This window comes from Prionailurus viverrinus, chromosome E3 (genome assembly GCF_022837055.1).
Source record: "Prionailurus viverrinus isolate Anna chromosome E3, UM_Priviv_1.0, whole genome shotgun sequence".
In the NCBI taxonomy this organism is placed as follows: Eukaryota; Metazoa; Chordata; class Mammalia; order Carnivora; family Felidae; genus Prionailurus; species Prionailurus viverrinus.
In genome coordinates, this window is record NC_062576.1 from 19163391 (window position 1) to 19191039 (window position 27649).

The 27649-nt window shown below is 53.4% G+C and overlaps 5 protein-coding genes across 18 annotated transcripts in view; 2 read left to right on the top strand and 3 right to left on the bottom strand.

The window, feature by feature from the left end:
- Positions 1-203: 203 nt before the first annotated feature.
- LOC125154814 (arp2/3 complex-activating protein rickA-like) lies at positions 204-7129 on the bottom strand. Of its 2 annotated transcripts, none has more exons than XM_047839497.1 (2): positions 5878-7126; positions 204-887 (listed from the first exon to the last, which is right to left on the bottom strand). In XM_047839497.1, the coding sequence occupies exons 1-2, from the start codon at positions 6534-6536 to the stop codon at positions 872-874; spliced, it is 675 nt and encodes a 224-aa protein (XP_047695453.1). In that variant the 5' UTR covers positions 6537-7126; the 3' UTR covers positions 204-871. The 2 variants fall into 2 exon arrangements, with proteins under 2 accessions (XP_047695453.1, XP_047695452.1); XM_047839496.1 differs by lacking the exon at positions 204-887 and adding an exon at positions 899-1270 and having other exon boundaries at positions 5878-7129.
- Positions 7130-15465: 8336 nt separating this feature from the next.
- On the bottom strand, positions 15466-16842 carry BOLA2B (bolA family member 2B). Its single transcript, XM_047839498.1, has 3 exons — positions 16622-16842; positions 16435-16532; positions 15466-16139 (listed from the first exon to the last, which is right to left on the bottom strand). Exons 1-3 carry the CDS (start codon positions 16682-16684, stop codon positions 16040-16042), a joined length of 261 nt encoding a protein of 86 aa, XP_047695454.1. The 5' UTR covers positions 16685-16842; the 3' UTR covers positions 15466-16039.
- SLX1A (SLX1 homolog A, structure-specific endonuclease subunit) lies at positions 16831-20030 on the top strand. Of its 4 annotated transcripts, none has more exons than XR_007147930.1 (6): positions 16846-17333; positions 17890-17941; positions 18048-18386; positions 19441-19568; positions 19672-19822; positions 19920-20030. XR_007147930.1 is itself a non-coding variant. In XM_047839461.1 (6 exons), the coding sequence occupies exons 1-6, from the start codon at positions 17146-17148 to the stop codon at positions 19947-19949; spliced, it is 825 nt and encodes a 274-aa protein (XP_047695417.1). In that variant the 5' UTR covers positions 16848-17145; the 3' UTR covers positions 19950-20030. The 4 variants fall into 4 exon arrangements, 3 of the variants coding, with proteins under 3 accessions (XP_047695416.1, XP_047695417.1, XP_047695418.1); XM_047839461.1 differs by having other exon boundaries at positions 16848-17333; positions 19735-19822; XM_047839460.1 differs by lacking the exons at positions 19441-19568; positions 19672-19822; positions 19920-20030 and having other exon boundaries at positions 16831-17333; positions 18048-19432.
- Positions 20031-20872: 842 nt separating this feature from the next.
- LOC125154810 (sulfotransferase 1A1) lies at positions 20873-24267 on the top strand. 6 transcript variants are annotated; one of them, XM_047839468.1, is made up of 8 exons: positions 20873-21188; positions 21923-22098; positions 22205-22330; positions 22422-22519; positions 22941-23067; positions 23165-23259; positions 23758-23938; positions 24069-24267. In XM_047839468.1, the coding sequence occupies exons 2-8, from the start codon at positions 21951-21953 to the stop codon at positions 24179-24181; spliced, it is 888 nt and encodes a 295-aa protein (XP_047695424.1). In that variant the 5' UTR covers positions 20873-21188; positions 21923-21950; the 3' UTR covers positions 24182-24267. The 6 variants fall into 6 exon arrangements, with proteins under 6 accessions (XP_047695424.1, XP_047695425.1, XP_047695420.1 ...); XM_047839469.1 differs by having other exon boundaries at positions 20873-21183; XM_047839464.1 differs by having other exon boundaries at positions 20874-21188; positions 21789-22098.
- Positions 24268-24429: 162 nt separating this feature from the next.
- The window catches only part of SGF29 (SAGA complex associated factor 29), a 32104-nt gene continuing 28884 nt past the window's right edge, over positions 24430-27649 (bottom strand). For all 5 annotated transcript variants that reach the window (XM_047839470.1, XM_047839474.1, XM_047839473.1 and 2 more), the window contains 6 exons: positions 27101-27165; positions 26070-26199; positions 25849-25995; positions 25600-25635; positions 25347-25509; positions 24430-24635 (listed from right to left, as the gene is read on the bottom strand). In XM_047839470.1, coding sequence (XP_047695426.1) covers positions 24519-24635; positions 25347-25509; positions 25600-25635; positions 25849-25995; positions 26070-26199; positions 27101-27165 — 658 coding nt within the window. In that variant the 3' untranslated portion in view covers positions 24430-24518. The remainder of the gene's footprint in view (positions 24636-25346; positions 25510-25599; positions 25636-25848; positions 25996-26069; positions 26200-27100; positions 27166-27649) is intronic.

A 27649-nucleotide genomic window follows, 5' to 3' on the forward strand; every position in this document is an offset into this window, starting at 1 on the left:
GGAACGGGCTACCTCGCGAGGTAGAGACTCTGCTGCTCCTGGAGAAGGTCGATAGAGACCTGTGAGCCGGGTGGGTCCGCAACGAACGTACCACAGCAGGACAAGCCAGCTAGGGACCCGGGCACACTGGACGGTCGATGCCCCACCCAGACGAGACAGCACCTACGCAGCTGCAGCTACGACCACGTGTACTCGCGTCGCGAGGGCGCGACGCCAGGCTTCGCTAGGTCTTGCAAGATTTGAGAAGAAGCTGGAAGTCCAGGTTTCCACGTGAAAACTCCCAAGTGTTCAGTATGGCCCAATGATTGTCATCAAGACTTCCACACGTAAGAAATAGACCAAACAGAACACATCTTCACCCTGCAGGCAAACATAACCCATCTTGGGTTTTCACGATTCACATATCCAGCATCTCAAAGGACTCGACCAGGCTTTCCCAACCTCACCACTCTTGACATTTGGGACCAGATGATTCTGTGTGGCGAGGCTGTCCTGGGCGGTGTAGGCTGGTCAGCAGCATCCCCGGCCTGTGTCGCCAGATGCCAGGAGCACCCCACGCCCGAGCCAAGTCACGACAAAAACAAAAACGTCTCCGTCCATTGCCAAATGTCCCCCAGGGGGCCATCCCTGGCGGAAGCCCCTGCACTAGAGCAACATCCAACTCTCAGCTTCCAGGATTCTGTGGAAGCGTCGTCACACAGAATTCTAACACGGGGTTTCTTAAAGAAAGAGTTGCCTGGGTGAAGTGAGGACTTCTCCCTGCTTTGGAGGCAGAACCCTGGTTTCTGATGAACGGCAGCGCTCTCGTTAACTAGCCCGATGACCTCTTTGAGTCCTCGCTTCCTCATCATTAAACCAGGAATCCATAACATCACCTCTGGGAGTTGCTGTGGACAAGGCAGTGAGAGACTTGACTCAAAAGCATCTAGCCCAGCAAGTCAGCAAGCACCAAAGACATTTCATCCACAGGAACCCTTCCCTGGCGGGCAGCCGGCCCGGTGTCTACAGTCGGAAACACACGGGATCCGGAGTCACACCCCGGGGCCCAAGTCCTGCCTCGGCCACTCGCTGGCCGGGCAGACAACGGCAGGTCATTTTTCCTCTCTCTAAACCAGAAATGATAACAAGCACCAGTAGGTGAGACCAGGCCAGGTGGTTCGGTACAGCGCTTGGGAAACCAAACCAGGAGAGAAGTAGTGATGATGGCTACTCTCGGATCTCTGAAACGTTTCTGTAAAGGAAAGGACGAGCTCGTCGACACATCCAAGAACTGAGAAGGTAGTAATGGGAGGGTGGGGCGCAGGAGGAAAAAGAGAAAAATCAGCGCAGGAATCTTCACCTCCCCAACCTTTTCCACAAGCAACTGTCCACTCGTGACCCACAGACCGAATCTGGCCACAGATGTGTTTTGTTTAGTCCCGCTCAGGGTCCTGGTGGTCGTTTTCAATTGGCATTCAATGCCACCTCATCTTCATGAAAATCCAGACTTGAGGCCTTTCTCAACAACTCCAAAGGTCGGGCCCGACAGCGGGCCCATATTCTCACGCGGCCCTTTGGTAAGACAGGCGCCGTCGGGTCCCCCACGGCCCTCACCTGGTCGAAGTCGCTCTTATTTTCTTCTTATTAGCCTGGCCCCCTGAGGCTTGGAGTTTGCAACCCTTACTTATCTAAAGGCTACTATCTAGGAGAACATTCAGGCCTCCAGGGAGAGCTTCCATCTTGGCAGAAGCCGACACCCAAAGAGACACTCCCTTCCAGAGCCTCACCCCCGTAGTCAACTCTGCTATTAGGCCCCAGATCCCTGTCCTCCTGGACTCATCGACCTCACAACCAAATGCTCAAGTTCCCCACCTTGGTGCACCCCTGCCTCCACACCCTCCACGCCAACTGCCATGCGCAGCTACTGGCTTCTCTGCGTCAGGGATTTCCAAAAAGCTTTCTTTCCTTTTAGCAGGACTAGAAAACACCACACTTCCTGCCTCCTGCTGGTAAGAACACCCCGGTTATCTTGTGGGGGAGGGGGCTCACACCTTCCCATTCTAGGCCCCTGTGGCTTGGGTGGGGCTGACTCCATTGCCATGTCCGGGGAAAGGCAACTGACCCCATCAGATACCTTCAGAGTCAATCCTGGGGCTCTGGCCACAGTGAAAGGTATTCTTTGTCCCTCTGGGACTTGAACTGAAGACGTTGGAAGCCGGGGGGTGGAGGGGTCGGGGTGGGGGGGCGATTCCTGCTTATCGACAGAGCTTCCCTAAAGAGTGGAACCCCTGGAGCCAGCCCTGGCTGCAACTATATTGCTTTTGGACTCTTTTCCTCACATAGGAGCCAATCAAATTCGCAGCTTGGCTTATAACAGTTCCAGTTGGTCTGGTTTTGTGGTTTTTTTTCTTTTTTCCTCATTGAGACAGAGAGCGGGGAAGGGGCAGAGACAGAGAAGATCCCAAGCAGGCTCCCCGCCATTGGCACACAGCTTCATCCCAGGAAGTGTGAGATCATGACCTGAGCTGAAATCAAGAGCCGGATCCTCAGCCAACCGAGCCACCCAGGCGCCCCTCGAGGTGGCTTGACTGACAATCAAAAGAGACCTACGCGGCACCTGGGTGGCTCACTGGGTCAAGTGTCTGACTTCGGCTCCGGTCACCATCTCTCGGTTCGTGGGTTTGAGGCCCGCGTCAGGCTCTGTGCTGACAGCTCGGAGCCTGGAGCCTGCTTCGGGTTCTGTGTTTCCCTCTCTCTCTGCCTCTCCCCCGCTCCTGTTCTGTCTACCCTCTCACTCAAAAATAAATATTTACCAAAAAAAATTTTTTTTTAATCAAACAAAAAAAAAGGGACCTACTCAATACAACAGAAGTTTGAAAGAAGTGTTGAAAGATAGAGGGGAAAGCCTCTGGTCAAATTTTCTCCTGTGTTTTTTTGTTTGTTGTGTTGTGTTACCTCTCTCCTTCCAATAAGAGTAGAGTTTCACTTAGTGTGTCAGCCATCCGTCTGTAAGGACTTACCTCGTGGTACATAATCATTTTTGCTTGCCTATCTCTTCCACAAGTCTGTGGAGCCCCTTCAGGGCAGAAGCTGCGTTTGTATTCACTTGGATTCTTTTCTACTTTCCACAACGGCACATAATTTGGGCTCAGTAAGGGTCTCTTGCACGGATGAATCAGCCATCCTAATTCTCTTCTTTGGGACACCCCACTCAAGAGACCACTGCATCATCCTCGCGCCTGTGATACACAAACCATCTCCCGAAACAGACTCATGCACCCATTGTCCACAAACTGCATCATGAGAACTCAACTTCTTCTAGCTGTTACGAATTCTCCCACACGTCCATCCCACAGAACCTCACTGTGGGGTGACTCACGAGGTCCTCATTGTTGGGAAGAGAATACTTCCACGCAAGACACCACTCAGAACTCTATGCATCCATCACAGACACAATGGGCGAGCCACTCACACACAGAATATCACTCCTGGCTGCGGGGGGTGGGGGGGGGAGGTAACTTCTCTGCTTTCTACCTTTCCTCTTGACCCAAATACCCCCCAAATCCCAATCCTGATGCCTACGCCAATAACACACAATTACAATTCTAGGCTCTCTCTTGCCTCCGTTTTTCCTCCCTAGTCCTTCGTAATTCTTGACGTGCAAAAAATACAAACTTGTCGAGGGAATCAACAGCAGTAAAGCCAAAGCCTCCCCAGGAAACAGTTTTGGCTCGGGGAGCAGAAATTGCCACACCCCTAACAGCTCCGTAACAGCTGCTGCTTCCACTGGCATCTAGCAATAAAGATTTTCAAACAGAGTCAAAGGTCAGGGCCAGAATTAACAATCCTACCACGAATCACTATTTATCCAGCTTTCATGTTCCCATTCTTGGGCTCACACCACCGGAGCGAGCTGGTAAGAACTAGATGTGTGCTGGATTGACAAATGTTTATGGAGAATCGACCCTAGGACAGGAGCCACAGCAGAGCTGGCCAAGGAAACAGAAAGATGGCAAGGACTCTCAAGGCGTTCAGTCTAATGGAGAATACTAACAAGTAAACAGGCGTTGCATTATAGAAAAGCAGGCGCTATGTGGACGTATGTAAGTGGCCAGGAGAGGGACTCCCCATCCACGTTGGAGCATCAGAGAAGGTCTTTTAGAGGCAGTGACCTTTGCCTGGACACCTAAAGAATGAGTAGGAGGCAGGTATAGGGCAGGTGAGGCGAAAGGAGCTTTGGAGACTTCCAGGCAGAGGCTAACAGGGAAGAAGGTTCGGCGGCCTCTGGCAACCGAAAGGAGCCACATACGGCTGTAATTCGGAAGCGCGAAGAGAGAAGCTGCTACGGAGGAAGCCGGAGCCAAAGAGACCCTGAGTGGCTTGATAGCTTGAAACGTCTCACAACTTTGTGCAAAAAGAGCAAACGCCCCTTTCCTCATGAGATGTGCAAACTGGCCAGAACGACAATGTGACAGATGGGTCTTGATAGTCACTAAATACTGATTTCACAATGCATGTTACTGAGAATGCTGGGGTGGGGGGAGGAGGAGACAACTCCTAAGGAGTTATCTTGTAACTCATTCACAGATGCCTGCTTGAAGCTTTGGGCCCCACGACTATTCCGTCTGCCTTCCCCTTGGCACTCGTTATTTCTATCATTTTCCTACAAATGACAGAAAAGTAGGCACCGCTAGGCTGTAGGGACAGGGATCCACTCTGGAAACAGGATAAGCGCACACGAAGATAACAGGGTGGGGGTAGCAACGAAATTGAAAACTGAGCAAAAGGTTGGGGGGGGAACGAAAGTGTAAAAAGCAAACATAGAAAGCTCAAGGGGAGGTAAAAGTGTTTTCAGACACACACAGAAAAGGAGTGTCCCCACGTGCTCTGGCCAAACCAAACGCCCCCTTTTACTCAACTGTTGAAAACAAAGAAGAAGAAAAAGCAATGAAAAAGTCACACTTTCATACCCCTTCTCGGAGGAAACAGTCAGCGGGGACAGGACGGCTCACTGCCCTGAAAGACCTTGAAAGATTTACCCCAGATAACACAGCACACCATGATCAACCTCCAGAGGCTCTCAAAACCACTACAAACTCCGGTCTCTTCTGTCATTTCATCATCGATCGCTTCCTGTCAAGCATTGAAGCCATACCAGAGAAACCTGGACAAGGATTTGCTCCCCAATCCAAAGTGAGAAAAGCTGTTTGGAAAGCCCCCCACCTCTTTTTGTTTTTCCATTTGCCCAAGGCCTTTCCACAATTCTTTCCTCCCGGTTCCAAATGTCTACAGGTGAAGAACTTGAGCAGTCCGGTCCACAGGGGCCACGGTTGGGAGACGGCACACCCTCCAAAGTCCCTCCAAGGGAGTCCCGAGTCTCCCTAAGCGGCTCCGATGGGCTCTGATCGCCCCTTACTTATTTACTGCCATCAGGCACTTGGAGGTGGACGGTCGGTCGGCAGCGGCCGGGCGACCCGGAAAGGCTGAGAATGCCGCCCCCCAGAGCACCGCGCCCGCCAGGCCTCGGGCACACTTCGCCCAAGGCAAAGCCCCGGGAGAGGGGGGGAGGCCCGGGGAAAGCTTGGGGCCAGACCCCAGAGGACGACGCTCAGCGGGGCCGGGACAATGGGCGGCGGGGACCCACGCGGCGGGCGTCCCGGGAGGCCGGCCCGCCCCACTGTTCCCGGGAGCTCGGGCGGCGGCCCGAGCTGGCCGCCTGGCCGCGGCGTGGCGCAGCCCTCGTCCCTGGCCCGCAGCGGACCCGGCGCGGAGCGGGCGGACGGCCGGGCCGGAGCGCGGGGCCCCGCGGGGCAGCCGGCCCGCCCCGGCCCGGCCCGCGCCCAGACCCCGACCCCAGGTCTCCGGCCCGCGCGCTCCCGCCCGGCACGGCTCACTCACCTGCCCACGGTCTGTTTCCTGCGGTTTAACTGCCTCTTCACGGCGGCCGCGCCAGCTGCGGCCCGCGGGTCTCGGACTGTGCAGCTCGGGGGACGGCCTGGCGGGACTACATTGCTTCCCGGCCGCCGGCAGCAGTGGAGGCGATGGCGGCTGCTCCGGGGCCGGAGCCCATCCCTCTCCGCCGGGTCACTTCCAGCGGCGCCACCAGCCGGGGGGCCGCGTTTGAAGTGTTTCTTCATGGCGGCGGCCGCGGCGGCCCGCGGGGCTCGGGCCGGGGAGGTCGGGGGACTGCCTGGCGCAGATACATCGCTTGCCGGCGGAGACAGCGTAGGCGGCGGCGGCGGCGACGGCGGCGGCAGCGGAGGCTCCTCCTCCTCCCCCTCCCGGGCCGGAACATCGCCCTGGCTGACGCGGGGGACGGCCTGGCGGAGGTTCGTCGCTTCCAGCCGAGGCGGCGGCGGAGGCGGCGACAGCGGCGGCGGCGGCCGCGGCGGCTCCTCCTCTTCCTCCTCCTCCTCTTCCTCCACCTCCTTCTCCTCCCAGGCCGGAGCAATTATGCCACAGGGGTCTAGATACTTGAGGGTGTAGTGAGGGCAGTATCGTGAGCAGAGACATGTATTAAACACCTGGAAGCACGAGGCTCGAGTGTATTTATTCATTCGTTCCACAGAAATTATTGAGCGTATCCGTTGTGCCAAAGCCTTCTTTTTTGAATGGTTGGTGGGTATTCAGTTATTGGGAACACATGATGAATAGGACTGACGTGGCGTCTGATGGCAGCACCACCTCGTCGGAAAAGACAGGAAGCAAATAATTCCCCGTGAAATACACAATTACGGTTTTGTGTTGAGTGCTGAGAAATACGGCATGCCATTCGAGTTTGTAATTTAGGCAATAATGTTGAAGCTGAGATCACAAGGCCGAATGCAAAACGGGGATATAGGAGGGTGTTGGGGCAGAGCAGGGGAGTGCGAACTGTTAAAGGAATGGGTAGAATGCCCTTGAAGCTGGGGCCACTAGGGAATGTAGGTGGGGAATGCCAAGGTTTTGGGTTAAGGCTCGCACTTTTTGTAGGTTCTTGGAGACTAAGCATAGTGATTTAAAACATGGACCTCGGGGCCAGGCTCTGTCAAGCTGATCCTAGCTCTGCCGCTAAACCATTCTGCATCAAGTTTCTTGATCGGGCTCTGCTTCTGATGCTGCGTCTCCCTCTCTTTCTGCCCCTCTCCTGCTCATGCTGTGTCTCTTTCTCTCAAAAAATAAATAAATGTTTAAAAAAAATTAAGAAAGAAAGAAAGAAAGAAACCACAGATGCTCATGTCCTACTCTAGACTCACGGAATCAGAATCTGCTGGGATAGGTCCTGGGCTATAAAGACTGGGCGTGTTTCCCATCTGGACGCATTTCATTGAAGCTTCTTTTGCACTGGCCTTTCCCTCATCTGAAAAAAACACGCAAAAAGATTGTGAGAATCTGTAAGTTAGTGTTTTAAGACATGTTGTAGGTCTCTCTCCTTCAAGATCCGTGATATCTTCACCGTAATGTGTTAAACCCTTCAATCTTGTCAAAAGGATCACGTTATTAAACAGGGATTCCTTGCGTGAACCGTGGGCTGTCTGTCTCTGAGTTTTGAAGTGGGGGGATAACAATGGTAACCCGCCTTCGGGATGTGAGGATTCAATGAGATCGCAGACACGAGGCAGTTAGCACGGATCTGGCACAGCATGAAGCCTTCAATAAATTGTTACTACTGGTTTTGATTTCCCTCCATTCCGAACACTGTTTGGTTGAAGTTACTGAATATGTCATCCCTGTGGATCAGGCTGGTTCCCCCCGCCTCAGGTTACGGCCATAACAGCCCTAATTTAACACAGGAGCCAGTTAGCTTCCCAGGACTCGTGCGGTTCTGTTACTTGCCTTGCAGGTTGTTCCCTCCTTCCTTTCAGAGCCCTCCCGGGGATAGTGGTGATGTGAACGGTGTCAGACGGCTGTCGGCGGGATTAAATGTGGCGCGCTCCCCACAGTGCCTGGCACGTGGCAGGGGTCGAAGACTGGTGGTTATTATCAGCACTGTCCCAGTTGTCATCGTCAGTGCCGTGACCATCAGCATGGGCCTGTGCTCTCAGTCCTGCGGTCCTACAGTGAGAACTCTTCTGAGCGGACATTCTGGGCTTATGCTTAAAAATTCCATGGGATTCCGCAGGTATTTTTCCAGCGCTTACTGTGATCGCTAACTCTCATCTCCCCTCTCCTTGTCTTCTCCGTCCTGTGCTGCCCGCCCAAGGCAGTTCCCTCTGTTGTTTACCCCTGACCCCCTCTCCCCAGACCCTCCCTGTGTCCTGGGAAATTCCCACTCCTTAATCGCCAGCCTCGTCTCTTTCCTCAGCCTCTCCTTAGCCATCTCTTCCCTCTCTTTGCTTTGACCCTGGTCCTTCCCCGGGGATATCCTTTTTTGAAGTCCTCTCAGATGGTGCCTCTGTTTTCTCTAACCCCGGGGTATGAGATTTCAGGATCGGGGGTGCAAGATTTGTGTCCTTGTTCTTTGACCCCCCCCCCAACCCCCCGTTTGTTTGAGATCCATGGTCCCCACGTGCAGCATCCTCTCTTCCTCCTCATTACTGTTTTCTCCTGGTTATTCACCTGATTCGTGGACGTCTTGGGTGCCTGGCCCACAGTCCTCCTGTCTGTCTCGACCTTCTTGCCATCAGCCGAGTCGGCTTCACGGTGCGTGTGGAGGACCCAGGCTACGCACAGGGCACTCGTTTTCTGGAACGCCCGTCTGTAGTGATCACCTCTTCTCATCCATGTCTGTCACCATCGCCGCGGTGGCACCCTGCGTTTCCGCCCTGGTGCCGCGCCGCCTTATGCGTGAGCAGCGCGGCCTCTCTCGACCCCTGATCTCTGCTTTCCACCTTGCTTGGTCAGTTATTTCTGCTATGTCCTCAGGGTGTTTTTCCTTAGGACCTGAGGGGTTTGGGTGTTTTTTTTTTTTTCCTGTCCTTTTGATGCCCTCTAGGCTGGTATCTCTGAGTAGAGCTTAGAGTTTCCCCTGAGATGGCCCCCTGAGAAGGACAACGGTGGGCACAGACTTGTAGGAGGCGAGGGAGGGAGACCTGTGGATGTCTCTGGAAATGGTGTCCCAGGCAGAGAGCAGGCAGGGTAGGAAGCCCCATGGAGGGAGCAGGCCTGACTTGTTCCAGGAAGGACCAGGCCAGCATGAGGGAGAAGGAGGAGGGCTGAAGGGGTCTTAGGGACTTGTGGTGGTGTCCGATGGAGAATTTTGAACCGAAGAACGAGGTGACCTGACTTGGGTTTTAATGGGATCACTCTAGCTTCTCTGTTGAGAGCAGCCTGTAGGGAGCAAGAACGGAAGCAGGGAGATCAGTTCATAGGCTGATGGAATATTCCAAGACAGAGGTGCTGCTGTCTTGGGTCAGGATGGGAGCACTGGAAGGGCTGAGAATCGCCCAGATTCTGGGTACGTTTTGAAGGAGGAGGTGATGGGATGTGTTGACAGATCGGATGTGGGTGAGGCCAGTGAGTGAAAGAAGAAGCCAAGCCCTCTGGCTCATCTCAGATGTGGCTCCCACCAGGAGGCCCCTGACACTTGCACACCAGGCCCAGCCCCTTCCGTGTTCTCTGTGCGTGTCCTTGGCGGTGGTCAGTCCGGCTGCGGCGTAGGCGTAGTGTTGAACGTTTGTCTCCCCCCGCGAGAAGAAAGGTGCGGGGAATGACCGTGTCTGCCTTAGCCACGTGCCCGCTAGACCCATTTCTCAGGCGGCAAAGTGACGAGGAACTGAATGCCGATGCTCAGGGTTGCACTTCCTGATGAGGTCTCAACATTCTGCTGTTCTGTTTCACTGGATTTCAGTGGTCTGTCTGTCTTAGAAACCAGGCCAGGGGTTGTAAGACTGAAATCCTGTTGTAAAAATTACACAAGTTAATCTGATTTCAACCGAATCCAAAAATGTCCCCCTTGAGGTGCAGGTGGGTCACAGGATCACCTCCCTGGAGAGGCGGCATTTTCCCAAGGGCCTAGGCCTTTCCAGCACACGGATTGCATCTTTGCAGCCATGCCCAGAGAGCAGCGCTTGAGAGATTGATCTGAATATTTGAAGGTGGGGGCTGCTGCTTTCCATCCTCAGAGAAGATGTGTCACTTTAGAATTGGAATATTCTGGTGAGGATAAATTAGCTGCCCAACTTGCCCATCAGGAAGGTCCCGTAAATCGTGGATTTTCTGCAACCCTCTCCTCATGTTTTCAAAAAAGGAACAAATTAAATTTTGGAAAATATCTATGAAAAACAATGATTTCACATCTAGATTACTAATTTTTTTTAATGATTATGTTTTTAAGATTTTTTAATTTTTTAAACATTATTATTATTATTGGTATTTATTTATTTTTGAGGGGGGAGGTGGAGGAGCAGAGAGAGAGAGGGTGAGAGAGGCTCCATGCCATCTACGTGGAGCCCAGTGTGGGGCGCGGTCCCACAAACCATGAGATCGTGACCTGAGCCAAAATCAAGAGCCAGGCGCTTAACTAACGGAGCCACTCATGTGCCCCTAAGATTTTATTTATTTATTTTTTGTTATTTTTTTAACGCTTATTTATTTTGAGAGAGAGCATGAGCGAGCGAGCGAGCGAGCGGGCGAGTGTGTGCACGCCGGGTTGAGGAGGGTGGCAGAGAGAGAGGGGGAAAGAAAGAATCCCAAACGGGCTCCATTCTGTCAGTGCAGAGCCTCATGCGGGGCTTGATCTCACAAAATGTGAGATCATGACCTGAGCTGATGTCAAGAGTCAGATGCTTAACTGACTGAGCCACCCAGATTCCCCCCACCCCCGCACCCCCAAGATTTTGTTTTTAAGTAGTCTCTACACCCGATGTGGAGCTCAAACTCACAACCCTGAGGTCAAGAATCACATACTCTTTGAGCCAGCCAGGTGCCCCTTAATGGTTAATTTGTTAAAGGGCCAAAGTGAGTACTTTTCCCCAACTCATTAGTCTAATTTGAATATACTGTAAATATAATTTTTTGTCTCCTTTTTTTGTTGTTGTTGTAATGGCTGAACAGTATTCTACAATGTGGTTTTAGTTTATGGGACTGTTCTTCTGTTCATTATTTGGGTAGCTCTGATTTTGCTCTTAAAACGGGGCTGCGATAAACATCTTTGCATGTGCGTTTCAGGTTTCCAGTGAGATGGATTTCAGGGGAGAAGCCTTTGCAAAGTGGTCCTCGAAAGAGGTTGTGTCCGTTTCTGTTCTCATGGGAAAAGAGATGCTAAACACAGAGTATTCTCAGTCTCTTAAATTGTTTGTCAGCTGGCAGGTGGATAATACCTCTTAAAATGTTTTATTTTATTTAAAAAACTTTTTTAGTATACTCACTAGTAAGACTGAGTATTTTTATTTAAAAAAATTTTATGTTTATTTTTGAGAGAGTGAGAGAGAGAGAGAGCAAGCGGGGATGGGGCAGAGAGAGGGAGAGAGAGGATCCGAAGCAGGCTCTGTGCTATTGGCACAGAGCCTGACGCGGGGCTGGAACTCACAAACTGTGAGATCATGACCTGAGGCGAAGCCAGACGTTCAACCCCCTGAGCCACCCTGGCGTCCTAAGACTGAGCATTTTTAGTTCTTCACTATCTCTGATATTTTTTTACAGGACGCCTTTCTCCTTATATTTTCCTAACTGGGTTTTTGGTTTTTTGTTTCATTTATGTTTTTATTGGTCTGTAAGAACTTGTCATATGTATGGTAGTAGTCCTTTGCCTACGTATGTGTTCCATTATTTTCTCTCAAACTGTTGCTTGTCTTTAAGTTTGGCTTGTACCGTACGTTTCATGATGCAGAAATTCTGAGTCTTTATGGTGCCAAATCTGACAGTCTACCTTTATGGCTTGGGGCTTTTGGGTAACGTGTTATGAGAACATTTTCATTCACTGCCTTTTCAAAAGAAAAACACTTGTATGGTTTTGGCTTCTATTGCTTAGAGCATTCATCTATCTTTATAATTTTGTATGTTAGAAGTTAGCAGTTTTTGTTCCTACACTGTCCGTTGATGGTCTGTATCCTCCATTGATTTGAAATATCACTTACATACTAAATTCTTATGTGTACTTTATCACAGCAATGCGTAGATCATTCTTGACTTCCAGTCGGAATTGCTTTTTTCATTTCGATGCCTAAACATTTTCACTTGCGAAGTGTTAGTCGTGACTTGCCAAGAGCTCCTCTAGCTTGGGGTAAAACAGGGTTGTATCAGGGACTAGCACAATCTCCTTAGTTCATTTGAGCAGCTGTGCTCCAGGAAGAAAGAAAAGAAAGCGATACTAACCAAAGCATGTGTTTGAGTCCGTGAAAGCAATAGCTTTCAGGGAGTCCCACCCTGTAGACTTCTACATACTTCTCATTGGCCAGAATTGGGCAGGTGACCTCACCCCTAGCTGCAAGAAAGTGTGGGAGGGGAGGATTTCTCACGGGGCAGATTGATACCTCAAACAAAATGGGGGTAAGGAGGAAGGGGTAAGTGTATATTGAATGGGGAACTGGGAGGGTCAGCTATATCGCTCATCTTTCTTGTTCTTCAGAATTTCCCCAGGTATTCTTAAGAGACAGAGGGAGAGGGGAAGGAAGAAAATGGAGGTGGGAGAGCAGGGGTGAGAGGGTGATGATTTATAAAATAAAATGCTCAGGTCTTTAGTGTTCAGTTTGATGAGTCTTCACAAGCGTATATGGTTGACTCTTGAACAACATGGGTTTGAACTGCACTTATATGTGGTTTTTTCTATAAATGCAGTACAGCACTCTAAACGTATTTTCGTTTTGATTTTCTTAATATTTTCTTTTTTTTTAATGCTTATTTATTTTTGAGAGAGAGAGCATGCACGAGCAAGGGAGAGGCAGAGAGAGGGAGAAAGAGGATCCAAAGTGGGTTCCACACTGACCGCAGAATGCCCAATGCGGGGCTCGAGTCCATGAACTATGAGATCGTGCCCTGAGCTAAAGTCAGACACTTAACCAACTGAGCCACCCAGGTGCTCCTCTTAATATTTTCTTTAGCCTACTTATTGAAAGAATACAATGTATAATAAATCTAACGTACGAAATACATGTTAATCAACTGTTAAGACTTCTGGTCAACAGTAGTCAATTTGTAGTGAAGTTTTTGGGGAATCGAAAGTTATATTCAAAGTTTTGATTGCACAGGAGGTTGACACCCCAACCCCTGTGTTGTTCAAGAGTCAACGGTGTATCTGTGTACCACCGCCCAAAACAAGATATAAAATATATCTGAAACTCTAGAAACTTCCCTTGTTACATCTTTCTAAATAGTCTCCTTACCCTCACCAGTCATCTTCTGGTTTCGAAATCTGTGGTAGATTAGATTTGCCTGTTTTCGAATGTCATAGAAATGGGGTCATACAGTACGTATTCTTTTGTCTTCTTTCACTCAACTGTGTTCCTTGAGATTCATGCATGTTGTTTGCGTTATCAAAGGGAAAGCCAGGGGCGCCTGGGGGGCTTGGTCACTTGAGCACCTGACTCTTGATTCCGGCTCAGGACATGATCTCACGGTTTGTGGGATTGAGCCCCATGTCTGGCTCTGCATTGACAGTGTAGAGCCTGCTTAGGATTCCCTCTCTCTCTCTCTCTCTCTGTCTTCCCCACCCCCTGCTCCTCCTCTGCATATGCATCCACGCACACACACAGCCTCTCTAAATAAATAAACATTAAAAAAATTGTTTTAAAGATAAAGCCAGATACTAGTTCACGTGGTGAGGACAGAGGTTAATCAGTAATTAACTATTCCAATAAGGAAAACAGTCCAGAGTGAATGAAATTCAACTTCAATTTGTACAGAGGAGATTTTAAAGAGAGAATGAGGGAGTAAAGTTGGGGGTGAATAAAATCAGAAGTAAAAAATTACAAAAGCCAGAAAAGGTATTGGTTCATGTGAAACCACCTGGATTTGCTCACTGGGAGACAGGGACCTGATCTTTCAGTGTTGGCTAGAAGAAACAATGGATGCTTTTGGCAGCCTTGAGTTTTCTCGGGCAGGCACTAAGGGGTACCGGAATCATCCTAGGGGTGGAGCCTTGAGCTGTTAAAGTCTTCATTAGCGTTTGTTCGAGTCTCTATATAGTAAGTCAAGGTTGAAGCCTAGTTGAGAAGAGGGCTCGAGGAACCTGGCTAGAGTTTGGTCAAGGAAAGAGTCTTTGTCAGTGTAAAGTAGTTTGTTCCTATACATGTATGAATACACCATGATTTGTTCGTGCGTTCTCCAATGATAGGACATTTGAGTTGTATCGAAGTTTTTGGTCATTGCAAATAGGCTACAAGGGACGTTCTTATACAAGTCTTCCATTTCTCTCAAACAAACGTCTAGGAATAGAATTGCTTAGTCACAGGGTGGGTATATATTTAACTGCTAATTTCCAAAGTGGTTTATCGCTTTGCACTTCCCACCAGCAATATATTGAAACTCCAGTTGCTCAACATCCTTGTTAACATTCTGTATTGTCACTGAGGGTGAAAGAGCATCTCGTTATGGGTTTAAATTGCATTTCCCTGGTGACTAATGATCTTAGGCATCTTTTTGTGTGCTTATTGGACATTCCTACATCTTCGTGAACTGTCTGTTCAAGTCTTTTGCCCATTTTTGTTGTTAATGGTTTTTGGTTTAGACTCATTGGAGTTTATTCTATATTCTGGATAGGAATTCTTTGTCAGATAGATATATTGTACAAGTACATACATGGGTAGGAAAATTAAAATTGAAAATATTGACAATAGCATCCAAAAACCTAAACTGGGTAGGAATAAATATGAAAGACACAAAACACCTTTACACAGAAAACCGTAAAACGTTGTCGAGAGAAATTCAAGAAGACTGAAATAAGTGGGGGATATGCTTTGTTCATGCATTGGAAGATTTGATGTTTTGAGATTCCTTTTCTCCCTGACTTGATCCGTGGAATCAGTGCAATCACCGTCAAAATCCTAGCCATCTTTTTTTTTTTAGAAGAAATTAACAGATTGTTTCGAAAATGTATATGGAAACGTGAAGGGTCTTGAATAGCCAAAAACGTCTTCAAACGAAGAGTAGAGTTGAAGAACTTAAACTGCTTAATACTGCTTAATTTGAAGACTTGCAGTAAAGCCACAGCAATCAAAGTCTTTGGCATAAAGACAGATCAATGACACAGAATAAAGAGTCCAAGAAATAGACCAAACACAAGTACTGTTGGTTGATCTTCACCTAGATTGTCAAGCCAATTCAGTGGGCGAAAGGGACGTCTTTTTAATGACTAATTCTGGGTAAAGTGGAAATTCAAGTGGAAACAAAATGGACCTTAGCCCCTACCTCGTTCTGTACACATTAATTTGGGATGCACCATAAACTGAAATATAAAGGCTAGAACCATAAATCTTTTAGATGAATCCATGAGAGCATATGTTGACAACCTTGAGGTAGGCAAATGTTTTGGATACAGAACAAAAAAAAAAGCACTAATTAGAAAGGAGAAATGGATGCACTGAGAAAATGAACGGGCAAGACAGACTGGGAGAAAATATTCAGACTACATGTGCTTAAATGTTTTATTTTTTCCAAAAGAACTTCAGCATTATTCAGGCCCATGACATCCTGTTACTATATTCTGTATTAACTGGGCTTTTTGTTTGCTTAAGTCAGATATGAGACATTGTACCATGGGAACTTTGATTGACTTCTACTTAACTCACCCTCTTGTGAATGTTGGTTCCTTTTTCATAAATGCCTTGCCCACTAGTCAGTGAGTACTTACAGTGGAGGCAGTAGATTTTAGATCATATTAATCCTTGTAAAGTAATTGGGTGTTAGCTGAAGCCAAAAGGCAATACCAGTAGCCTCTGTTGGGAAGAAACGATAGTGTGTGAGTTAATTGAGGCTCAGTTTTGTTTTGTTTTGTTTTGTTTTATCTGATTCAACACTTAAGGCCTTGTAGATGTGTGAAAGACTTGTCCAAAGTAAGACAATGGAGAGTGGGGGTGGGGTGGGGCAGGGAGAAACCAGGCTCTAGATTAAAGCTCAGCATCTTTCCCACCCTCCCCCCCACAACACGCTGACACAGAAGCTGGCCCTGATTCATAATTTAGTGGCTGTGCAGGCCTAGGTCTCTTTATTTCTGCTGCTCACGGGTCCACTGCTCTGGGGTCAGAGTTTTCTGCTCAAAGGCATGGATGTGCAGAAGCTCTTCTGCTAGGCACGTGTTCACCAGCCTGGGGGAAAGATGGGGTTAGGAAACGGTAGGTGGAGGCCTGAGTCGCGATCCCAGAATGTAGGGTGATCAGGGAGACTGGAGGTGTCTCCCAGGTTGTGTCCCCAGGACGTGCGGACCAAAGAGGAAGAGGGCCTAAGTGTCAATACAGGGGCCATGAAGGCGGCATCCTTGGGGTCGTGGTTCACCGTGCGGGGCCGCTCTGGTGGGGGTTAGGGAGTTAGGTTGAGGGGAGTGGCCAGGGTTGTGGTCCCGGCGCTGGGGTCGCGCTGAATGAAGGGCTCCCGGGGCCTCACCGGTGTCTTTGAAGCAGCGGCTTCCCCTCGAACTTGGCCGACACCACCAGGACTCGGAAGCTGGACGCGCAACGGTTGGGAGTCGTGTCCTCGACTTCCTATGGGGAACAACGGTGTGGGGAGTATGAAACCCGCCCCTCAGGTCCTCTTTCCCCTTCGTTGGGCGAATCTAGACCGCTCAACTCACCACGTGCTCTGCCTCAAGGTCCCGCTGCAGCTTCTCCCGGAGGTACTCGGCGCTGAGTTCCATTGCGGCAGCCCAGAAGGGGCGGCAGCCCAGCGGGGATGGAATCCCAGCTCCCACGTAGCCACACCGCTTCCGCCCTTACCGACGCCACTTCCGTCAGAGTCTCGACTTCCGCCCTTACTAAGGCGTTTGTAAACCCGGCACTTCCGCCCTCACGCAAGTCCAGCTTTCCAACAGTCCTAGGTTTCCGCGCTTACCATCAGCCAGCCAATCAGAGTCAGCCCAAGGACCGAATCGGGCGCTAATAAGTGCCCGCCGCCTGCACAGCATCCCGGGTCCCGTGGGCCGGTTTGGACACCCTAGCACCAGTCAGTCAGGAGAGGGTGCGCGAATCTGCATTGCCGTGGCCTCTAGGGTATCTCGGGATCGCCTCCAAACGCTTTTTCCGAGACAGGCATCTTGCGGCCCTGGCAACTCAGTCCTCCCTAAGGTCATAGGCCACAGCAATCAACCCACAAGTCCCGATGGGCCCTGGGGGGGACGCGGCGAGGCCCGGGCGCTTCTTCGGCGTCTATCTGCTCTACTGCCTGAACCCTCGGCACCGGGGTCGCGTCTACGTGGGGTTCACCGTCAACCCTACTCGTAGGGTCCAGCAGCACAACGGGGGCCGCAAGAAAGGAGGGGCCTGGCGGACCAGCGGGCGCGGGCCCTGGTAAGAGGGAGTGGATTGCTGTCTGGAGCAGGGCTTCCAGGGAGAGGCGAGGCTCTGAGGAGAGGCCTGCCGAGAGGGGCGGGGCCAAGCCAGTGACAGTGGGCGGAGCCGGTGCGGTGGCTGAGAGCAGGGCCGGGATGCGAGTTCCTGGTGCAATGCCACCAAGGGTGGAGGAGCACGGTGGGGAGGCGGAGCCCTGTGAAACTCGGCTGTGGGACTAAGAGGCAGGGATTGAGTGAGAAGAGGACTGAGGATCTAGGGTTGGTCCGGTGACAGCGGCTGATGAACAAGGCTGGGGTTGTATCAGAGAGAGTCTGCAAGGGAGAGGACAGAGGGAGGGCAGGAGGCGGGGCCTGTGCTGGAGGCGGGGCCAGAGGTTGGCAGGTGTGAGAGGATGCACCTTCGCGAAGGGGGCGGGGCCTCGCGGACTAGGTTTGAAGCCTGGCATGAGGACTTCACTCTCAGGTAGGACTGGGGGTGAATCATGGGGAGGGGGTTCAGCTTGACGCGGGGTGAGGCGGGGGGCTCACAGGCCGGCCCTCGTTCTTTTCCCCAGGGCGATGGTGCTTATCGTGCACGGCTTCCCTTCCGCCGTGGCCGCCCTTAGGGTAAGAAAGGAGACGGGGACGGTGGGAGAATGGGCTGGGGCTTCGGGCCTTCCCCTGGCGGCCCCCTTCCTGGGGCGTCCCTGAAGCCCCTACTCTCCGCCCGCAGTTCGAGTGGGCCTGGCAGCACCCGCAAGCCTCACGCCGCCTGGCTCACGTGGGCCCGCGCCTGCGCAGCGAGGCCGCCTTCGCTTTCCACCTGCGCGTGCTGGCGCACATGCTGCGCGTGCCGCCTTGGGTGCGCCTCCCGCTCACCGTGTGCTGGCTGCGCGCCGACTTCCGATGTGACCTCTGCCCACCGCCACCGCCGCACATGCCGCTGACCTTTGGGCCTCCGCCGCCCCGCGCCGCGGCCCCGAAGCGCCGTGCCGGACCCTTAGCTGACCTGGAGTCCGAGCCTGACCAAGATGCCGAGGCCTGCTGCGCCCTGTGCGCGCGCTCCTTCCAGGTGAGCGGCTCCACCTGGCCTTCAGGGTTCAGACGACTTGGGATCCAGCTGTTTATTGAGGGACCGGGCAGCCCACTAACACCTTTTGCCCTCGTTTCTCAAATGGGGATGAGCCTACTCGCTGCCATTCCTCAGAATCAGTACCCTCCTGCTCAGGGCCTGTGCCTTTCCCCTTTGACTGTAAGGCTCTTCCCTAGACTTTCGGTCTTTATAAAGTGCCACCTTCCCCTTCTCCATGAAGTCTTCCTCGGCTCTCCATCTAAAACTGCAATTCTTTCTTGTACACTTCCTTGCCTTTTTTTTTTTTTTTTTTAACCTAAACACTTATTGTTTAACATGCTAGGTGTTTTATTCATCTTGTCAGTTTCTCCCACCGCCCATACAAGGCCAGGTCTTGTTCACTGCTGTAGAAAAGGGTCCGGGAAAACAGACAATACATATTTAACAGATTAACTGAAAGGATGGGCCTGACTTCTTCGGAGCTCTCAGGAAATGTAAATTGAGTACCTGCCATTCAGAGATTAAGTGACCTACCTGAGGTCGGTTAGCTGGAAGAACTATAGATGTGGCTGCAGTGGCCGTGCTGTTTATATAATCACTGCCCATGGGGCGGCCGGGTGGCTCAGTTGGTCAGGCGTCCGACTTCAGCTCAGGTCATGATCTCGCGGTTTGTGAGTTCCAGCCCGGCGTTGGGCTCTGTGCTGATAGCTCGGAGCCTGGAGCCTGCTTCGGATTCTGTGTCTCTCCGTCTGTCAGCCCCTCCCCTGCTCATGCTCTGTGTCTGTCTCTCAATAATAAACGTTAAAAAAATTTTAAAAATATATAATCACTGCTCATGCTGAGAGGAAACTGATTAGCTTGGCCTCTGTGGGCAAGTGCTGTAACCTCTCCGTGCTTCAGTTTCATCTATAAAATGCAAATAGCAGTAGTATGTGCCTCACAGGATTGTTTAATGCAAAGCCCCTGGAACAGTATCTGGTCCATAGAAATTCTGAGTGTTTAGCTACATCATTCCTCCCGCTTTTCTCTCTTACCTGCCTACCACCTCTGACAGGATGAAGAGGGCCCCCTGTGCTGCCCCCACCCTGGCTGCCGCCTCAGGGCCCACGTGATCTGCCTTGCAGAGGAGTTCCTGGAGAAGGAGCCAGGGCAGCTTCTGCCCCTAGAGGGTCAATGCCCTGGGTGAGTCCAGCACCCCTGCCCCAGCCTGGCCTACCTTTGGGAAGATGGTGTCGGTTGTCCAAGTCCAGGCCCAGGGCAGCTGAGTCCTTATCTTGGCACTCAGGGCCTAGCCTGGAAGAGGCTTGTGATCCTGACTGTGTCTCCTACCAACTGCACCCCTTGGTAGCTGTAAGAACTCACTGCTGTGGGGAGACCTGATCTGGCTGTGCCAGATGGGCACCGAGGAGGAAGAAGAGAACTTGGAATTAGAAGAGGTGAGAGGTGGCTCACCATCCACACAGGCCACAGCCTCCCCCCTCCCCCGCCCCACCCCCCCAAGGCTGCCTTTGACCGGTCCTCTTGTTTCCACAGGAACACTGGACAGACATGCTGGAGACCTGATCCTCCGCCCACTGCTTGTTTGTGCCACTCCTGTGGGTCTGGGCGGTTTTTACTTGAGCACAATAAAGAGTCTTGAGTTAACGGAACTTCCTGTTGTTTGCTGGGGGCTGGAGGCAGAGGCCCTGCCAATCACTGGGGCCTGAAGAGAAGAGCAGAGGCAGGGAGAGGCTGCTGGCCTGTGTGGATGAGCCTCTCCTCTTTCTGGAGGCCCGGGTGCCTCAGCTGTCCCTAGCACGCTTCTGACATCACACAGTGCTTTGCTTGCGGGACACACTCTTGACTCAGAGCCCATCCAAATCCAGTGCCCAGCTTGACTCTGGACTTTAATACAAATAGGAAGGACAGAGGCCAAGAGTGCGGTGGAAGGGGGAGGGGGATACTCTACCCCCATGGGGCCCCGTGGCTCTCTAAGCCCCAACTCCTTCTTGTCTGTGTCTGCAGAGCCCCTTCAGACCCAGTGAGAGAAAAGCACCTTCTGGGGGCCATGGTTCTTTTACCAACCATGAATGAATCTCCATGAAATCCCTTGGGAATCATGAAGCTGGACTCACTCCCAGGGTTATTAGACTCCGTATTCTTCCCCCCTTTTCTGCTCCACCCCAGACTCTGTCACGCTGCCCACCCACTTTGCTCTGTACTGGCCTTGCTGTCAGAGGTCAAGAGTAACAGTTTTTAGAATCCCTGGGCTGCTGGGGGCCTGTGTGCCACCCCCGGCCTGAACCTTTGGCATCTCCAAGACTGGCCTGCCAGGAAGGTGAGTGACCCTGCTCACAGGAGTGTCCCATTTTTCCTCTCTACCCTGCCCCCTCTCAACTGGCTGGATCCATTAGAAAAAGCTGTTGGTTGGCCCGCCCTCCAGGGGTGGAGTTAGGAAGGCAGGTCAGGAGCCAGGATTACAGCTTGAAAAAACCCCCAAAAGACAAAAATGAAAGCTTACTGGGCCCTCTTGTCTAGATTCACTCTTATTTTCTGCATGCTAAACCCATATCTTGGATTTTCGGGTCAGTCTAAGCTTGGCTCTGGCTAAGGTGCTGAGGAGGGGAGCACAGGGGGGCCCTCCCACTCTAAACTCCACCCTTTCCTTCCTGGAGGACGGCCAGATCCCAGTGCTAGCTCCAGAGACCTCCCACTTTGGACTTAGAAACGCTTCAGCTCAGAAAGCAGTTCTGTATTCCCCACAACTGCACGCAGTAAGCCACAGCACAAAGGAGCCACAAGGCCAAGATCCAGAGAGGTGCGGTGAGTGCTGGGGTGGGCTGGGCTGGGCCAGACCTCCCTCACTTGGCGTCGCTAGCTCCTCTCTCTCCAGATCCTCTCTCTCTGCTGCTGCCTCTGATGGCATGGCATCCTTGTGCTTTCCCTCGGGAAAGCAGTCTGCCAACCGCAACCCGGTCCGAAACCCCCTTCCGTGATTCCTCTCTTTTGCTCATCTACATCTCAGACTTTAGCCCCTAAAAGAAGCTCAGTTGCTCAGCTGGCTGTGTTTATCTCCGAGCCAAGATGGAGTGTGGTTGGACAAGTGGGGTCACAGGCTGGCCTTTGGGATGTTTCCACATGTGAGGGGCCCAAGGAGCTCCAGGGGACGACAGGGCGAGGAGGCCAGTGCAGTAGGCCAGGGGCTGAAGCAGGAAGTAGTGTGAAAAAGAAAACAGGCGGGGACTTAGGACAGGCAGCCTCTAGAGTAGTTTTCTCAAGTGCACACTGGAATCTGGAGAGCTTCCCAAAAACTGGGATTGGGCCCCCAGAGTGATTTAACTGGTTTGGGGTGTGGCCCCAAGCTCTGGGATTTTTCAGGCCCTTCAGGTGAAGGTGCAGCCGGCGTTGTGACCCTCTCTGCAGGTTACGTGTGGCTTTGGACCCCAGCCCCCGCCGCTCGCTAGCCTTGTGAGTGGGGGCAAGTCACCCAGCCTTCAGTCCCTTATCTTAAAGCAAAGGTTTCAGTAGATGGCATGTTGTGATGTTAAGGGAAGTAGGCTGCACTCTGGCCCCTGACGCAGCGGCATGGAGCTGGTCCCGGACACCTCACGCCCGCCACTGCAGTACGTGAAGGGGATCCCTCTCATCAAGTACTTTGCCGAGGCACTGGGGCCACTGCAGAACTTCCAGGCCCGGTCCGATGACCTGCTTATCAGCACCTACCCCAAATCTGGTAAGTGATGAGGGCCACCCACCCCTCTCCTGGGCCACAAGTCCCGCGTTGGGCCAGCAGGGGGCCACCCGCAGCCCTGTCTGCCTCCTCTTTCCCTGCTCTCCAGGCACCACCTGGGTGAGCGAGATCCTGGACATGATCTACCAAGGTGGCGATCTGGAGAAGTGTCGCAGGGCCCCCGTCTTTATCCGGGTACCCTTCCTTGAGTTCAAGGCTCCAGGGATTCCCACAGGTGTGCAGTAGGGCTCTAGGGCCACGTGGAACGGAGGGAGGAGGCAGGACTGGGCTCTAGCTCGGCAGACCTTTCCCCGCCCACGGCACAGGTATGGAGGTTCTGAAAGACACACCGGCCCCACGAATCATCAAGACGCACTTGCCCCTGGCCCTGCTCCCTCAGACCCTGCTGGATCAGAAGGTCAAGGTGAGTGGCAGAGGAAGCCATCCCAGTTTTGGTCCTGAGAGGAAGGTCTCATCTTAAGGGGGGAGGCTGTCTGCCCCATCCTGTGGTAGAAGTCGGTGAAAGTGAGCCTCCTCTGTGCAGAGCTGTGAAAGGCAGTCTTCTCTGCAGGCCTCCCCAGGCCCGCAGAGGAGGGGGCTGGTGACAGTGGGGCATGCCTGGTTCCAAATCTGGGTGTGGCACACTGAGGGGATTAGATTAGCATCAAATAGGGTTCCGGGGACACAAACAAGTCAGCCTCTAAGCCAGTTTCCCCTCTGGTCAGACCAGGGATAACTTCCCTCACAGGGATGCTGTGAAAGGTGGAACATCCAGTGCCTGGCTCACTGTGTGGTGATGATGCGTGGGTGTGTGTGTGTGGGGGGGGGGTCGTCTGCCCCTCCAGGTGGTCTATGTTGCCCGCAACGCAAAGGATGTGGCTGTCTCCTATTACCACTTCTACCGCATGGCCAAGGTGCACCCTGACCCTGACACCTGGGACAGCTTCCTGGAGAAGTTCATGGCTGGAGAAGGTGGGGCTCAATCTGGAGGAAGGAGTGGGGTGGAGCTGAGCAGCGGTCAGTCAAAACTAATGCCAGCTCTGTGTCCCTGCCCCTGCCCTCTCCCCAGTGTCCTACGGGTCCTGGTATCAGCACGTGCGGGAGTGGTGGGAGCTGAGTCATACCCACCCTGTTCTCTACCTCTTCTATGAGGACATGAAAGAGGTGAGGTCACCTGCTGCCACTTCTCTCCAGAGAGCCAAGAAGCCCACAGGGACCTGCCGAGGCCCTCTCAGCCACCTTCCCCATGGCAGCCCCCACGTCAGTCCCCGGGACCCCCCCCAGCCCGCCTTCCCGCCCGGGACATGGAGCTGCGGTGCCACCCGGGGGGCAACACTGTAGGGCTTGTCTCAGACCGGAGCGACACCTCGCCACCCACTGGCCATTTGCTGCTGCTGTTCTCCCTGGGGCCAGAGTTCTGAGAGACGACTGTCCCTGCCCTCACCTGTCCCTGCCCTCACCCGTTGGGACCCAGGCAGAGCTTGTTACAGGGTCACAGGGCGGTGGCAGTTAATGTGCCTCCAGGGAAGGCAGGCCCAAGGAGCTGGGGCTGGGAGGGCCGGAAGCGGAAGCGGCCAGGTCCCCCAAGGGGTTGGGAGGCCCCCTTTTGTTCGCTCAATGAGCGATCCCAACCTCTACTGAAGAGCCCCTCTGCTGCTCCAGAACCCTAAAAGGGAAATTCAGAAGATCCTGGAGTTTGTGGGGCGCACCCTGCCAGAGGAGACCGTGGATCTCATCACCCAGCAAACGTCTTTCAAGGAGATGAAGAAGAACCCCATGGCTAACTACACCACCATACCCCCTGACATCATGGATCACAGCGTTTCGGCCTTCATGAGGAAAGGTGAGCGCCCGGACGGCTGGCCGGGCGGGGAGGCAAGCGTGGAAGCAGAGCGAGAGCTGCCCGAGCCACCCGGGGCCGCCTCTGCCGCCAGGACGCACAGCCACGCTGCCCTTCTTCCTCGTGCCCACAGGCGTCGCGGGGGACTGGAAGACCACCTTCACCGTGGCCCAGAACGAGCGCTTTGACGCCCACTATGCAGAGAAGATGGCGGGCTGCAGCCTCCGCTTCCGCACGCACCTGTGAGTGGTGCTCCCCGAGGCACGCCCGCGGCCCCGCTGCTGTGACCCGGCCTGACCCCGGGGTCGAGAATAAAATTCCGTTTGTGTTAACACCCTGAGTCTCTAATGCGAGCAAAGAGCAAACCTCAACTGAAACTAAATGCCTGCTGGGACCAGATGCGGCCATCTCCTCCGCGGCCTCCAATTCCCCAACTTGTCCTGTCTGGAGGAGGGGGAGAAGGGCCTGGAAAAGCAAAGCCAAGGAGACATGGGCAAAGGGGAACAATATTTATTTGATCACAAAATCTTCTGTTGCACTCCCCTGTGAGGACGGCAGGAGATTTGGAGTCTGCCAGCCCACTTCACTTTTTCTTGGGCTCCTTACAAGCCACCACGTACCTCTGGGCCACATTGAGGGGAGGGGAGTAACCATCCGCATAGGAGGTGTCTTCAAACAGGACTGAATAGTCATCCTGGGGCTGCAGTAGGGGGCAGACAGGAGGGGCTGGTCAGAGACCCCCAGACGAGGCCCTGTGCCGAGAATGAGCAGAACCTCTGGGGCTCCCAGCCTCTCCTGTCCCCAACCTTGCTCAAAAAGTCTAGATGTTTGAACCTAATCCCTGCTAGGACGGAGTTCTTTTCTCAGCAACAAAGAGCAAGCAGGAGGGAGACTTACTGTCTATATGGGGAGATCCTACATAGAGGATCTGGTGCCTTTTGAGGACCCTCTGTTAAGGGGATCAAGAAAAACCCAGAGGGCAGCAGGCAGGAATCCTGGAGGAAGAGGGGAGAAGGGCCTTTCCCCCACCATGAGGTGAAGGGTGACCAGCATGAGGGAGCGCAGCCGGGGACGGAGAAAGGGCCCCGGCACGGGCCTTCCCATCTCAGGGCTGCCTGTCGAAATGCGCAGGTGAGGTGAGACTAGGGGACTCGTGGGTCACATTCCACTCAGGGCCTGCTGGGACTCTGAAGGTGGGAGAGGGGTTGGCTGGCACTGCCGTAGGGGGCAGGGCCGGAGGGCAGCTGCGGGGAAGTGTGAGCAGGAGACAGGGCAACGCACGGGACCCTCCTAGCTCAGAGAGGCTAGAGGAGGTGGTCAGGAGGGGAGGGAGGTGGACGGTGACCCCATGACCCATGGGGTCAGCCCAGTCGTCGTGTCCTGTGCGGTCTCTCCCGTGGGGGCTGCTTACCCGTTGTGGGGGCGTGTGGATCAGGGCACGGTAGAAGCAGGTGGTCTGGGGATACAGGGCCAGTACGAGCTGCTCCTTCTGAAATAAGGCTTCAGGGTCCGTCTCGGGGTTGGCCTTCCACTGGGGCAGTGGGATGATGCGCCGCCGGCTCAGGGTATGTCTCCTGGGGGATGGGGGGCTTAGGTCAACCCGCGGCCAGGCGGGGGCTCCTTCCCAGCAGCTTCCATGGTCCCGCCCTGACCAGCACACTCACTCTTTGCCTTCTTCGTCGATGTCATCTACCTCATACCTGGCGAACAAAAGGAAAACGGTGGATGCAGGGAGGTGCGCCAAGTCGGGGAGCCACGAGCGGGGCAGGGAAGGGCCCAAGGAGCCTGCTCCACACACCGTCCCCGTCCCCACAGGCACCCCGAGGGAAGCCCTTCTCCCATCCTGCACGTGGGGGAGGGGCAGCCGCACAGGTGTAACGGGAGCACAGACGGAGGCGTGGGTGTCGACTCACTTGTTGGTGGCATGGCTGTAGCTGACCACCTCGGCCAGGATCCACTGCTCGTCCCCATCCACAGCCTTTACCCGGGCAGCCACCTTGTCTCCAGGTTTGGCCACGTAGTCGCCAGAGGCTGGAATGGCCCCACAGAGGGGCGGGGGCCTGAGGGTGGGACAAGGTGTTAGGTCCAGCCCCTCCCACTTATCAGCTCCCTCCACCCCGGGGCCTGCCCTCACTTGTCACCAGGCTTCCCGATCCACAGGGGCAGGGTCATGGCCGACTGCTGCAGCAGGGTCATCAGCACCCCCCTGCGCATGGTCTTCCGAGGGGGCTCCGAGTCATTGTACAGGCCCGCAATCTTGGCCGCTGTGGGAAGGAAGCGAGCCCCTGAGGCACCGGGGACAGGGCGCCTCCCCCAGGCCCACCCGTGCACTGAGCTGCCAGTGGAGCTCGGCCTGGAACCCCAGCTCCCGAGTTAGCAGCAAGGGCCCAGATGGGATCCCGGCCCCTTCCGCCAGATGCCCACGGAGAAACACTTGCGGACTACTCTCACGGACCGGTGAGGTGTCGGGTCAGGGGGGTCCCTTGGTGTGAAGGACGAAAGAGGGCAAAAAGGGGGGCTTCTGAGATGCTGGTCACATCAGATGTTCAGTCAGTGAAAATTTCACAGAGCTGTGTGTACAATTAGGTGTGCTTTTCTACTATTAGAATGTGCTGTTATTCCACATAAAGGTAAAAGAACTTTAGGTTCCTTAGTCAGACCCTTGGCCTCCTCAGGCATGGCGCCACACACCCAGTCAACCTCACACGGACCCCGCTGGCGGTGTGACACGTTTGACGGGGGAGGCGACTGCCTGCTGTGGGCTCACGGTAAGAGAGGTGGGAGAGCCGGGGCGGCCTGAAGGGATCTGGAAGCCAGCACCTGTGTAAACTCCATCCTAGAACGGCCCTCACAGAGCAGCCAGGGTTTACGACAGAAAGAAGTGCGAGTGGAGGTAGCGGGAAGGAGGCACCTGCCCAGGCCCAAGAGGAAGGGAGACGAGCACGGGTGGGGGGATGAAACCTTCCAGGTCTGCACAGGGACGCTGGGGAGCCCCTGCCTCTGAGCAGGGGAGCGTCTCCATTCCCTCCCAGACCCGGGCTGCACAGATGCGCTCCCCCCATCGGAAGTCCACGGAACGAGCACACAGGGCTGAGGCTGCAGGGAGCCGTGGCTGCTGCTCTCAGAAGCCTCACTCAGCCTGGTCAAGACGCATCTCTGACTCACCGATCCGCCTTTCCTCCAACAGAGACTTGATTTCTGCTATCTTATCTAGAGCTTTCCGGAGGATACTGAGGGTGGGGAGAAGGGAGAGAAGGCGTCAGGATGAAGCACAAAGCACAGACTTCCGTCTCTGCTTACAGCAGCGTGAGTAACTCAGATCAACCCTACTGCCAAAAACTATAAACCCTAAGTGCTTATTTATTTATTTCTTAATGTTTATTTTTGACAGAGAGAGAGGGAGGAGAGGAGACAGAGTGTGAGTGGGGGAGGGGCAGAGAGAGAGGGAGACACAGAATCACAAGCAGGCTCCAGGCTCCGAGCGGTCAGCACAGAGCCCGACGCGGGGCTCGAACTCATGAACTGTGAGATCATGGACCTGAGCCAAAGACGGACGCTTAACTGACTGAGCCACCCAGGCACCCCTATTTATTTGGTTTGGTTTGTTTATTTATTTTAATTTTAAGTAATCTCTACACCCAACGTGGGTCGGGGGTCAAACCTCCAATCCCAAGATCAAGAGTCACATGTTCCACTGACTGAGCCAGCCAGGCA